This window comes from Schistocerca cancellata, chromosome 6 (genome assembly GCF_023864275.1).
Source record: "Schistocerca cancellata isolate TAMUIC-IGC-003103 chromosome 6, iqSchCanc2.1, whole genome shotgun sequence".
Classification (NCBI taxonomy): Eukaryota; Metazoa; Arthropoda; class Insecta; order Orthoptera; family Acrididae; genus Schistocerca; species Schistocerca cancellata.
This window is the reverse complement of record NC_064631.1, coordinates 247,170,057-247,184,483: the sequence shown is the minus strand read 5'-3', so window position 1 is coordinate 247,184,483 and position 14,427 is coordinate 247,170,057. Positions and strand designations below refer to the sequence as shown.

Here is a 14,427-nt window from a genome sequence, read left to right as displayed (position 1 = left end):
CTGTTAGTTATTATTCAGTGCTGTATTGAGTAGAACATTGTGTCACACAGTTAGCAAATTTCGAGAGGGCAGAGTTAGAGGAGCAACATGTCTGCATTAAATTTTGCATGAAACTCAAGAAAACATTTACAGAGACACACCAAATGATGAAGGAGGCCTACGGTGATGTGTACTTAAGCCATACACACAGTTTAGAAACAGCCAAACAGAAGTTAAAGCTGACCCTCATTCAGGATGCCCTTCGACATTTACCGACGACACTCATGTCAGGAATGTCAAAGAAACTGTGCATGCCAATTGAAGACTGACTGTGAGAGAGAATGCAGAAGAATTAACATTTCAGTTGGATCATGCCATGAAATCCTGACACAGCACCTTGGAATGCATTGTGTTGCCACTGAATTCATACCACTGTTCATGAGTTATGACTAGAAAGACCTTCGCCTCACAATCTGTGATGAGCTTTCAAATCACACAAATGAGAACAATTTGTTCATTAAGATAATTGTAACTGGTGCTGAGACTTGGATCTATGGTTATATAGTTGAGACTAAGGTTCTCTCTTCCCAGTGGTTTGGAAAGGTTCTCCAAGAGCAAAAAAAGCTTGTCAAGTCAGGTCAAATGTCAAAGCCATGTTGATAGTTTTCTTTGACTGTGAAGGTTTTGTTAATCATGAAATCATGCCACAGCGAAAAACTGTTAACCGATGGTCTATTGGGACAGTGAAAAAGTATGACACCAGTGAAAAAGTATGACAAGGAAACAGCCTGAAATGTGGCGAGGCAATTCATGACTCTTGTATCACGATAATGCACCTGCACATTCAGTTCTGTTGGTGGATGACTATTGCACAAGAAACAAAATCACTGTGCTGCCTCATTCTCGATACTCTCCAGACCTGACCACTGAAGACTTTTTTTTTATTTCCAAAGTCAAAAACCCAACTGAAAGGATGAAGACTTGGAATGATAGATGAGATAAAAGGAAATTTGCAGGTGGCACTTCATGCGATCCAGCAAGAGGTGCACCAAGACTGTTTCTGGAAGTGGAAATGGCATTGGGAGTGGTTTATCAATTGTGGAGGAGAGTATTTCAAAGGACACCATGCACAATAAGTAAACGATAAACACAGAAAAATTTTGTGGACAAAGTTCCAGACGTTTTTGCACAGACCTCATACATGAGTCCCAGCCATATAATAAATAAATAAATAAAATACAGAAGAAAATCATGTCATCAATTTGTTATCCATCATTCACAGTGTTTGAACAGAATACACAAGCAGTTATGAGCATGTTCTATATGGATACTCCATAAAGTATGTCTTGACATGCTTTTTAATGTAGTAACTCTGTTTGACGTATTTTTCATTTTACCACACATGGACCTATAAAAATAATTATTCATTACTTCAAACAATGGAACATTGAGGATGGAATGTAACAATATTATGAAAAAGAAAGTTGCTATTCACCATATAGCAGAGATGCTGAGTTGCTGATAGGCACAACAAAAAGACTGACACAAATAAAGCTTTCAGAGATTAAGGTCTTCGTCAGCAATTCCATTAAAGTCTTTGTCAGCAATAGACAACAGACACAAATACACACACACACACACACACACACACACACACACACACACACACTCACACAAGCACAACTCACACACACGACTGCAATCTCAGACAATCGAACCCACACTGCAAGCAGCAGCACCAGTGCATGATGGGAGTGGTGACTGGATGGTGGTAAGGAGGAGGCTTGGGTGGGGAGTGGGAGGGATGGTATACTGGGGGTGGCAGACAGTGAAGTGCTGCAGGTCAGATGGAGGGCAGGGGAGAGGTGGGGAGGGGGAGGGGGGGGGGGAGTAATGGAAAAGGAGAGAAGTAAGAAGACTGGGCGTGATGATGGAATGACAGCTATGTAGTGCTGGAATGGCAACAGGGAAGAAGCTGGATGGGTGAGGACAGTGACTAACGAAGGTTGGGGCCAAGAGGGTTACAGGAACATAGGATGTATTGCAGGGAAAGTTCCCACCTGCACAATTCAGAAAAGCTGATGTTGGTGGGAAGGATCCACATTGCACAGGCTGTGAATCAGTCATTGAAATGAAGGATGTCATGTTTGGCAGGGTGTTCAGCAACAGGGTGTTCCACTTGTTTCTTGGCCACAGTTCATAGGTGGCCACTCATGCCTCTCCCCTGCCCTTCGTCTAACATGCAGCACTTCATCATTCGCCACCCCCACTATACTACCCCTCCACCTTCCCATCCCAGCCTCCTCCTTACCCCCACCCAGTCACCACTCCCATCATGCACTGGTGCTGCTGCTCACAGTGTGGTTTCGGTTGCCTGAGACTGCAATCATGTGTGTGTGTGTGTGTGTGTGTGTGTGTGTGTGTGTGTGTGTGTGTGTGTGTGTCTGTCATATATTGTTGAGAAAGGCCTTGATGAGTAAAAGCTTTATTTGTGACAGTCTTTTTGTTGTGCCTATCTGTGACTCAGCACCTCCGCTAATGATGAGTAGCAACTTTCCTTTTCATAATATTATTCATTACTTCCACACATAGTACAACCCACCTAATTGTGTTTTCACAAATGTCACATCTGATTAAAGCCTAAAGCCTTGTTTTTATATTATGTGCAACTATCATTGAGGCCACATGAACGTACATTTGGTGTGTGTGTGTGTGTGTGTGTGTGTGTGTGTGTGTGTGTGTGTGAGAGAGAGAGAGAGAGAGAGAGAGAGAGAGAGAGAGAGAGAGAGAGAGATAGAGATAGAGAGAGCTCTTTGTTATTTCTCTCTGGCAAACAAAAGACAATGTATAAATACCAAATGCTCAATGTAAAATGGTAATTGCTGTGAAAATAATTCCAATGTATAATTTTTGTGTTCAGCAAATATCAGTAATTGTTGTGGATATAGTAAGGAAAGTTCTGACAGAATGTAATTAATTTAGGAGTAAAAAAAATCACTCACTGAATAGCAGAAGCATTGAGTTGTCAAATATTCACAGAAAAAAGAGAATGAAAACTTACTAGCTTTCAGAAAGAATCCTTTGATAAGCTAAAGTACAAATACACACACAAAAAAACCCCACACACCTATGCCCCTGCAATACAGCCTAGTTGCCTGTGGACAGCATTTTAGTAGTGATGAGAATTTCATGGCTCAATATGCTTAAGGTCTGATGAGGCCTTTCACAGACAGCCACTACCCCTCCATCTCTCTTCCCCACCCACTCCAACCAAACCTAGTCCACAAACAGACTTCTTGTGACAGATCCTCACACAAGCCTAATTCTTCAACCACATTCAAGAATCAGCTACAAATGTGCACCCACATCTTCATCCAGTCACCCTGGACTGAAACAACTCAACCATATACTCTGCCAGGGCTTTGAGTACCTGTTATCATGACCAGAAATGAGGGACATCCTACCCAAGATCCTTACTACACCTGCTTAAGTGGTATTTCATAGCCCGCTCAACCTACATGTCATCCTGGTCCATATACCAATTCTGCTCGAATCAGTGCATAGCTTTTTATGTTTGCATGACAACCAACTAGCTGCCCATCAGAATGAATGGTCACTGCCAAGCTGTGGCCAAGAACAAAGTTGACCACCCACCAGCAACTGCTGAGCAAAACGTGCTCGAGTTCAATGGCTACTTCACAACCTGTGCCACCTGGATCCTTCCCTCCAGCACTGGAACTATGTAGATGAGAGTTATTGTTGCAACACATCCTTTGTTCCCATAATCCTCCTGGCCTCTAACATCACTAACCCACTCTTCCCACATCCTCAGCCCAGGTCTCCACTTCATCTGTCCTGTCATCCCCTTCCAGTCCACACCTCCATGTCATCTTCACCATGTACCATACCTCACTTGCTCTGGACCTGTGAATCACATGCCTAGCCCATTCACATGTCACCCCTCTCTCCCTCCTTCCTAGTCAGCACACGGGCCACTTCCTTCTGAGTTGTTAGCTACCCATCCCCAACCCCTCTTCTTGCTTACCACTCTTCCTTCCTTTATCCACCCCAACCTAGTCCATCTGCTGAATTGTAATACCAGTATTGTGTGTCTAACTGGCACAATGTAGAGACATAGGCATATGTGTGCATATGTATGTGTCTGCGTACTCTTTTGTCAACGGTTCTTCCAAAAGCTAACAACATTTCTCCCACTTCTGTGTGTGCTTATCAACAACTCAATGGTTACACTATTTAGTGAGTGGTTTCCTCTAGTCCTAAATTTTAATTGTTGCAGAGTCTATTTCTGGAATCATTCTGAGTCTTGAATATGTATAACAAGATTGACTTCATGTAAAATGTTAAAATACAGCTACACTATGTGGAGTATTGTTTTTCTTATTTATTTAAATACGTAACTTATCTGAAAACAGAGATTGGTTTTCATGTATTTTGAGCCACATCACTGGAGGGAAGTGGTTATTACAAAAAATGAAAGGCAAAATACAAAAGAGTACACATTCAAACAAATGATATAAAAATTGTCAGCATTCATCAGATTCGTGTCCTTATGGTAACTGATTACTATTTGCACTGACAGGAATAGTCAGAATAAATCAAGTTACTGAGTGTGCACGTACTCTATAAAAAGCACTAATGAAATTTATATCTGAGTACATGCTACCCATCAATCAGGTGCAGGCTGATGGTTGACTTTCAAAACTTTTGTTTGATATTCCATCCTGAAATATTCCATGATCATAATATTTCACAGTAATTACAATTTTACATTTTTATTACCCTTTCTCCCATCTCTCCTGGTTCTCCTTTTGGTCCAACCACTACTCCTGATGGACCTTCTTCATCAAAGGGAAGTACTGCTGGTCTTCCAGTTGGACCACGTTCACCTTTTTGACCTTTATCACCTTTCTGACCTTCAAAGCCAAGTCCAATGTTTCCCTTCTCACCTTTGGCACCAGGTGGTCCCCTAGGACCCTGAAACAGGATCATATACACATTGGCACAATTTCTATAATTTTGAATCTTAATTTACTGTGATGAAAGATTATATTAAAATGCCAGAGTATTTATAACTGATCACTAAACTATGCTGGTGAGCATATGCCTTACAGGGTCACTTTATAATGCCCTGAACAGTAACAGCACATACATTAAGAAGGGAAAGTGTATTTGAAAAGGCCATCTATGATCATAAAAATGTTTTTATTAACTGCACATGGGCTGCACTAGTGTTAAAGTTAATCATCAAAATGAAAGAAGTAAGGAATCTGACATTTCAGAAGAGAGAGCTTCTAATGACCAAGTTGTGTATCTGGAAATAAGTGTATGTTTAAAAATAAATACATTTCTACTAGAGACAGTGAAAATAAAAACACAACAAAAGTAAACTTAAAACCTGAATTTAAATTTTCTAAAGGTGTATTATTAGTGCATACTATATTTGGTATATTTCTTAGCAGCCACTTGATGTTTGGAATCACTTACCATAGGGCCCACCTCTCCCTTAATTCCAGGAAAACCAGATGGTCCAGGACTCCCAGGGAGACCTTGTACACCTCTAACTCCATCAAGGCCCGGTTCACCTTTCTGGCCTTTAGGGAACAGGCCAGCATATGCTGGCTCTCCCTTCTCACCCTTAGAACCTGGAAGACCGGGGATACCACGCGGACCAGATTGTCCAGGGTAACCAGGTGGTCCTTGGGCCCCCTGTAAAACAGAAAAAGTAAATTTTATATTTACATCTGTTGTGACTCGCCGATCATTCAAAGTGCCGCCGCACAATTACGCGCGTCCTCTACAAGCGGCGCTGTCTGCCAGGCATGCAGCAGCCACCTAAGCGGCCAGCCAGCCAGCGGCCGCTAGACTTGGACTCAGTGCTCATTCGAATGATACTGTGTTCACATGTCTTGCTAGTCAACTTGCTCTGTGACTTATATGTGTTGTGTCGTTTTGAAATATATGTGTTCAACTTGACGTTATAACAACATCTTAATTAATCTGGAAACAATTCAAAAATTCTCAAAGCAAGGAGAATAGTTAAAGCATTTTCTATCAATATCACAAACATTATTGCCTATGCTATAGAGAAATATACACCTGTAAGTGATTCAAAATTCCTTTATAACTGCCTACCACATAATTTCTGCATTTTGCAAGAGGAATGACAGGAATTTATTTAATTGAAGAATTGCAAAAGACATGAGCATTTACTAAACAGGGCATTTTAAAAATTAATTTTATTACAGATTGCACATCCAACAATACTTACATCTGTCCCATTGCAACCATCAACACCTGGAAGACCTGGAGGACCTGGGAAGCCTTGTTGTCCAGGAACACCATTGGTTCCAGGAAATCCTGGCATCCCCATTTTCCCCTGCAAAAATTCATCGAAAAAATGAAATAGTTGATTATAATATATGCAGATTTTTTAAAATTATTCTGAACTTGAACGAAAATGACGTTTCACCTTATCAAAAACATTTTCATTTCCCAAGATCTCATTCACAATTTTTCTGTAAAAGATGTCTTGTACAAAAAATTAATAATTTAGACGAGCTTACATTATGTCTCCTGTCACATTACCTTTCCAACATACATTACAGTATTCACTGCAATATTTTGCAAATCCATGTTCATTACAATTAATTTATTCAGTATATATTTTCTCTCTGCTATACTTTTTGTTAAGTGATTACATTCTTTTTGCTTTTTTTATCCTCTTTTATTTTATTTTTGACTGACTCTAAATGTAATATGGCTAAAAACATGTGTCTATTTATGGCTATCATTAGCTAAGCTTCAGTTTTGCAGCAGTGCTTTCTCACCAATAAAGTAAAGTTTGAAAATGCTCAACACTTTAAGACAATTCAATAATTTAGAAATACTAACATACCCTGTCACCTTTCAACCCACGAGGTCCTTGTGGTCCAGGCTCCCCTTTGTCTCCTTTAGGTCCAGGAGGACCTTCCATTCCAGGATGTCCCTGCTGACCTTGCAGTCCTGGAATACCAGAAAGGCCTGGAGGACCCTAGAATTTAAAGTATAATGGCAATGGCACAAATGTTCAGTACTTTCAGAAATTCAAACAGACTAATCATTGTCACCAACTCTAATACTACTACTGTCTCCATGCATATACACTAAATTGCCTAAATTATGATAATTACATAATTACAATAAATAAAAAGTAAAGTATAAGAACAAATAATTAAGTGAGTTATCGTAGTGTGAAAGATTTATATTGGAAAAAAGTGGAAAAAGGACACGTATTTTATGTTTGTTATATTAGTTACAAGATTCACTACAATAAAGTAAATTCCAAGCAAACTTCATAAACCTGGAAACAAAAATTAATTTTGACATATTCTCATATGATGTGTAATGATGTGAATTTTTATTTTACCACATTATCTGCCTAGTTGCTAATAAAGCATTGTATTCAGATAGCAAAAATGAGAAGAATTGTCAGATCTGCTTAAAAGACTGTTCTTAATAACTTCTTACCCTTGATCCTTTCTCAGCAAAACATTTCGGTATGCAGTTCGTAGATGGCGTGCAATTACCCCTCGGATTGCTAGGAACAATTTCATAGTTGCTGGGTGGTCTACTACCTGAATCCGTTCTTCCATATAGACCATAAGTTCTATTGTAGGAAGGTGGAAAGTAGTCCTGAAAAGAAGTTAGTAGATGCTTAGTTTCAGAAATTTTATGTTAATAAATTTAGTTGATGCATAAAAAGTAATAAATTCAACAAAAGGTACTGAACAAAATAAACAGTCTTAAAGAGAAATACTGTCTGTTGCAATAGATAATTCTGTGACAAATTCTGTGACAAAATTTAAATGCATGACAGTAGTTTATTTAACTAAGTTAGACTACATGCATCAGTAAGTGTCTTCCTATATTCAATAGGAGACAATGCTACCATACATAATCGGTAATGTAAAAAAACTCATTGAGTCAAATAAATAACATGTTCCTGCAGAAAACTGCACATCATGCCTGTTACTTGTCTCTGTGAGAAGTATGAGAACTGTCTCACTTTTTAGTGAGTAGCAGCACAAGACCGAATGACACAAACTATGGAAATTTACTGGTATGTGTTTTAGTTATTCATATGCTGTATTGGGAGAAAAATAACATTTACCAGAAGAATATTAGGTGATATTCAAATGAAAGAAAGTCTAAATCTTACCAACATTATTCCACTTTCATGGCAGATTTGATGTTCATGAGTCTCACCACATGCCTTTTCTAGTACCAGACTGTCACAATGACCTATTGGAAGAAAGGTGAGTACATCTACATCAATACTCTGTGAATCACTGAGAACATCATGAAAAGGAATACTTTTTATCCTACCATATTTAGGGTCCTTCCCATTCCATTCGTGAATGGAGCGTGAAAAGAATGACTGCTTGTGACCTGAGTATGAACCATTACTTGCCTAATTTTGCCAGTGCACTCTCTACTGGCTGTCTGAATGATGGTTCTTGAGGTTTTGTATGGTGGTCTGTCTATAAGATAGTCCCCACGGTGCTATTCATAAGGCTGGCACTGGATTGCACCCTCGCTCTTCTCTCATTGTCATACAACACAAAAATCACACCAAACTTTATAAACACCCATTTCAATTACTTGCATTCAATAATCATGCTTAAGGCACAACTCTCATACACTACTGGCCATTAAAATTGCTGCACCAAGAAGAAATGCACATGATAAATGGGCATTCATTGAACAAATATATTATACTAGAACTGACATGTGATTATATTTTCACGCAATTTGGGTGCATAGATCCTGAGAAATCAGTACCCAGAACAACCACCTCCGACCGTAATAACGGCCTTGATACGCCTGGGCATTGAGTCAAACAGAGCTTGGATGGCATGTACAGGTACAGCTGCCCATGCAGCTTCAACACGATACCACAGTTCATCAAGAGTAGTGACTGGTGTATTGTGACGAGCCAATTGCTCGGCCACCATTGACCAGACATTTTCATTTGGTGAGAGATCTGTAGAATGTGCTGGCCAGGGAAGCAGTCGAACATTTTCTGTATCCAGAAAGGCCCGTACACGACCTTCAACATGTGGTCGTGCATTATCCTGCTGAAATGTAAGGTTTCGCAGGGATCGAATGAAGGGTAGAACCACGGGTCATAACACATCTGAAATGTAACGTCCACTGTTCAAAGTGCCGTTAGCGCGGACAAGAGGTGACCTAGACGTGTAACCAAAGGCACCCCATAATATCACGCCGGGTGATACATCAGCATGGCGATGACGAATACACACTTCGAATGTGCGTTCACCACGATGTCGCCAAACACAGATGCGACCATCATGATGCTGTAAACAGAACCTGGATTCATCCGAAAATATGACGTTTTGCCATTCGTGCAGCCAGGTTCGTCGTTGAGTAAACCATCGAAGGCACTCCTGTCTGTGATGAAGTGTCAAGAGTAACTGCAGCCATGGTCTCCAAGCTGATAGTCCATGCTGCTGCAAATGCCGTCGAACTGTTCGTGCAGATGGTTGTTGTCTTGCAAACGTCCCATCTGTTGACTCAGAGATTGAGATGTGGCTGCACTATCCATTACAGCCATGCAGATAAGATGCCTGACATCTCGTCTGCTAGTGATACGAGGCCGTTGGGATCCAGCACAGCGTTCCGTATTACCCTTCTGAACCCACCGATTCCATATTCTGCTACAGTCATTGGATCTCGACCAAAGCGAGCAGCGATGTCGTGATACAATAAACCGCAATTGCGATAGGCTACAATCCGACCTTTATCAAGGTCAGAAACGTGTTGGTACGCATTTCTCCTCCTTACACGAGGCATCACAACAACTTTTCACCAGGCAACGCCGGTCAACTGCTGTTTGTGTATGAGAAATCGGTTGGAAACTTTCCTCATGTGTCGCCACTGGCGCCAATCTTGTGTTAATGCTCTGAAAAGCTAATTATTTGCATATCACAGCATCTTCTTCCTGTCGGTTAAATTTCGCGTCTGTAGCACGTCATCTTCGTGGTGTAGCAATTTTAATGGACAGTAGTGTATATTCAGTGGAAATGGGACCATTATGTATGGAAGAATACAAGTCTTTCGGATTATGTGGCTTAACAACCCCTAAGGCCCGTTTCACACTGCGACACTGGTGATGGTCGCCAGTGATGGTCACCGGTGACTGTGGTGAACACTCCTTGATCACTGGTGTCCAACACCACACGCATTGCCAACTGATTAGTTAGTGAATGAACTTTTGCAGCCGGCCGGAGTGGCCGTGCGGTTCTGGGCGCTACAGTCTGGAACCGAGCGACCGCTACGGTCGCAGGTTCGAATCCTGCCTCGAGCATGGATGTGTGTAATGTCCTTAGGCCAGTTAGGTTTAATTAGTTCTAAGTTCTAGGCGACTGATGACCTCAGAAGTTAAGTCGCATAGTGCTCAGAGCCATTTTTGAACTTGTACAGGGGTAGCAACTAAATTTCGATAGCCTTTTATGGTCCGAAAAATAAGGTATTAAATTTGAAAAAAGAACATACAACATACCAATTTTGTTTTTCTCATCCATGCTCTTCTCATTTGAAATTAGGCACAAACTTCATTACAATTTCTTGCCACGCATTGCTTTTCATTACTTTGTTGCTATAGTCATCGCTTTTCACATCCCAAAAAGCAGGACGATTTTCTACTTCACTTAAAAAAATCTTCCGTGTTAATCAAATCTAATCTCATGGCTACAATGTGTACAGTATAATGTACAATGAATGTTTCGCATCACTGTCTCAGAAATGACTGCCTGTCGTTTGGCAAATCTGGAACGCTGTGTCTGTGATCTGTTTTCCAGTGTGAACACTCCAGTTCAAACTAATGCACGTCTGGCAGTGACTGCTGTAAACACAGTGACCCTGTCAATGACATGTTTGTGAGGATGAGTCACTGCTGGGTTGCAGTGTCTCGGTGAGGCAGTATAGTGACCCGGTGTGAATGCTCCTGTTAAACGAATGCACCTCTGTCACTGACCGTCACTGGTGACCGTTACCAGTGTCGCAGTGTGAAACGGGCCTAAGAGTCACACAGCCAAAAGTATCATATGACACTTTTTTTTTTGTCCGCACTTAAGACTGGTATATGGTTTTCTTATGGTTTCTGTCGATATTTTACTCCTTTTTTGTCTTCTGTTTTAGCTTTTCTTGCTATGCAGTTCCTGCATTCTAGAATTAACATACACTCCTGGAAATGGAAAAAAGAACACATTGACACCGGTGTGTCAGACCCATCATTCTTGCTCCGGACACTGCGAGAGGGCTGTACAAGCAATGATCACACGCACGGCACAGCGGACACACCAGGAACCGCGGTGTTGGCCGTCGAATGGCGCTAGCTGCGCAGCATTTGTGCACCGCCGCCGTCAGTGTCAGCCAGTTTGCCGTGGCATACGGAGCTCCATCGCAGTCTTTAACACTGGTAGCATGCCGCGACAGCGTGGACATGAACCGTATGTGCAGTTGACGGACTTTGAGCGAGGGCGTATAGTGGGCATGCGGGAGGCCGGGTGGACGTACCGCCGAATTGCTCAACACGTGGGGCGTGAGGTCTCCACAGTACATCGATGTTGTCGCCAGTGGTCAGCGGAAGGTGCACGTGCCCGTCGACCTGGGACCGGCCCGCAGCGACGCACGGATGCACGCCAAGACCGTAGGATCCTACGCAGTGCCGTAGGGGACCGCACCGCCACTTCCCAGCAAATTAGGGACACTGTTGCTCCTGGGGTATCGGCGAGGACCATTCGCAACCGTCTCCATGAAGCTGGGCTACGGTCCCGCACACCGTTAGGCCGTCTTCCGCTCACGCCCCAACATCGTGCAGCCCGCCTCCAGTGGTGTAACGACAAGCGTGAATGGAGGGACGAATGGAGACGTGTCGTCTTCAGCGATGAGAGTCGCTTCTGCCTTGGTGCCAATGATGGTCGTATGCGTGTTTGGCGCCGTGCAGGTGAGCGCCACAATCAGGACTGCATACGACCGAGGCACACAGGGCCAACACCCGGCATCATGGTGTGGGGAGCGACCTCCTACACTGGCTGTACACCACTGGTGATCGTCGAGGGGACACTGAATAGTGCACGGTACATCCAAACCGTCATCGAACCCATTGTTCTACCATTCCTAGACCGGCAAGGGAACTTGCTGTTCCAACAGGACAATGCACGTCCGCTTGTATCCCGTGCCACCCAACGTGCTCTAGAAGGTGTAAGTCAACTACCCTGGCCAGCAAGATCTCCGGATCTGTCTCCCATTGAACATGTTTGGGACTGGATGAAGCGTCGTCTCACGCGGTCTGCACGTCCAGCACGAACGCTGGTCCAACTGAGGCGCCAGGTGGAAATGGCATGGCAAGCCGTTCCACAGGACTACATCCAGCATCTCTACGATCGTCTCCATGGGAGAATAGCAGCCTGCATTGCTGCGAAAGGTGGATATACACTGTACTAGTGCCGACATTGTGCATGCTCTGTTGCCTGTGTCTATGTGCCTGTGGTTCTGTCAGTGTGATCATGTGATGTATCTGACCCCAGGAATGTGTCAATAAAGTTTCCCCTTCCTGGGACAATGAATTCACGGTGTTCTTATTTCAATTTCCAGGAGTGTATATCCCACAGATGTAGGTTTCTCTTCGTCTTAAGCTGTCACAGGGGAGAGTCTTGTACCACCTTGGTCCACGTGTTGTGTAGTACCTGTCCTACTTTGTGTGTGTGTGTGTGTGTGTGTGTGTATTTTAAATATATCTCATACTGTGCATTTTAGGTGTGAATGTGGAACGAGGTCAGCATTCTGTAAGTCTCTGTGGAAGCCCACACGTAAGCTGTCCAGTGTATGGCAACACAGACTGCTTGTCTACAGGTGGAGAGCTGATTCATGTCCGTTATCTGTCTCATACCCGAAATGCATCTTAGTGCACTATTACACCCAGACAAATTTACGTTCCCTTCAACAGAATGCTACTGTTTGGGTACACATGTTATTCCATTATGGCTGTTAACTACAGTAAAACTCACTGTTGAATCATAATTTATTACTATTTGCGCAAACTAAGTCGACACTCGGTGTGGTGACTGATGGGGGCGACAGTAAATGGGAAATGCCACTCCCACCAGCCATCACGCCATGTGTCAACGTAGTGTGCACGGACTTTTCTTTTTATTACATTTCCTTACTTGGACATAACTTTTGTTATGTCACTGCATCTTGTCCTCCCGTGCATCACGGACGATTCATGTTACTCTCACTAAGAATAATTTGTTGCATGAAGTACCTTGCTTAGAACAAACAAACCGAGATAAGATGTGGCGGAGTTCTGCAATATGTCGTATGTGTCAAGGAAGGTGTGGCATCCTGTATCCAGAACTCAACACATTGCTGGTGACTATAGTAACGGGTCGACTGGTAATTACTGTTGATGAGCTCATATTGGCGCTGAAGCGAGCCAAGACCGACGCCAATAATGTAATGCGCCGGTTCAGTGCGTAATAGCTAAACGCAGGACAGTAGTTGCGCAACCCGCATATCCAGTGAGCTGTGTGGGTTGCTGCTGTTAAGTACCGCAGGCGATACGCATTCTCTTCCCAAAAATATAAACGCTGTTTGCTCGGTTTCTTTTCTTTTATTCTAATCGAAATACTGCGTTGAGTACATATTATGCTATAAGAAAAAGACTTATTACTCAATACCACTCACCATTCTTTTTGTTCGACTAACTCAAACTTGTTTTTTCACTAAACACTGTAGCGGTTGCTTTTTGTAATACGCTCCGCAACAAAGTTAAAGGACCACTTTTTCAGAACCCCGTAATTGTCTCCCATTTCCATGCAGCAGTTTAAAATTTGGCTCAAAGGAGCCCACAACCTCCCTCTGTAATGGTGGAAAAGCGTGGCACCCTGCGACCTCACCCTCCGGCTAGGACACGCATTAAACAGCAAGACGTCGACACGTGCAAGAAAAAGACCAGAGCTCAGAAGTTAACGTGAGGTGTAAGATGGGTTAATGATGCCACACTGGTACCAAAATTAATGACACTTCTACCTAACGCCACTCCTCTGCGATGGGGAAATGCCTATCACTGACATCACGTGGTCTTCTTATGAGTGGCAGAGGAAAACATTTCAGACACCGCTCTTAGTATCGACAAGAAAAGGCCTCAGAGGGATGCCACAAAGGGCGTCAATGAAACCACCCTTTCTCTTGGGGCGATGATTCCCACACATTTCGCTGTCGGAAACAACAGTTCGCATTGTGACGGGCAAACGGACGACGTTCTTGACAACCTTTGACGCTGATGACAACCCCGGGATAATTCAATTATTCTCTAAGAAGATCGTCGACCTGCAATCCCACTGAAAGAGACTGCACCCTTTG

General features: G+C 42.8%; 1 protein-coding gene across 1 annotated transcript in view; it reads right to left on the bottom strand.

Moving 5' to 3' along the window:
* The window catches only part of LOC126191422 (collagen alpha-2(IV) chain), a 254,223-nt gene that overhangs the window by 133,037 nt on the left and 106,759 nt on the right, over positions 1-14,427 (bottom strand). The window contains exons 2-6 of the mRNA XM_049932293.1: positions 7,507-7,671; positions 6,896-7,030; positions 6,269-6,376; positions 5,485-5,706; positions 4,780-4,974 (exon numbers count right to left, since the gene is read on the bottom strand). Coding sequence (XP_049788250.1) covers positions 4,780-4,974; positions 5,485-5,706; positions 6,269-6,376; positions 6,896-7,030; positions 7,507-7,671 — 825 coding nt within the window. The remainder of the gene's footprint in view (positions 1-4,779; positions 4,975-5,484; positions 5,707-6,268; positions 6,377-6,895; positions 7,031-7,506; positions 7,672-14,427) is intronic.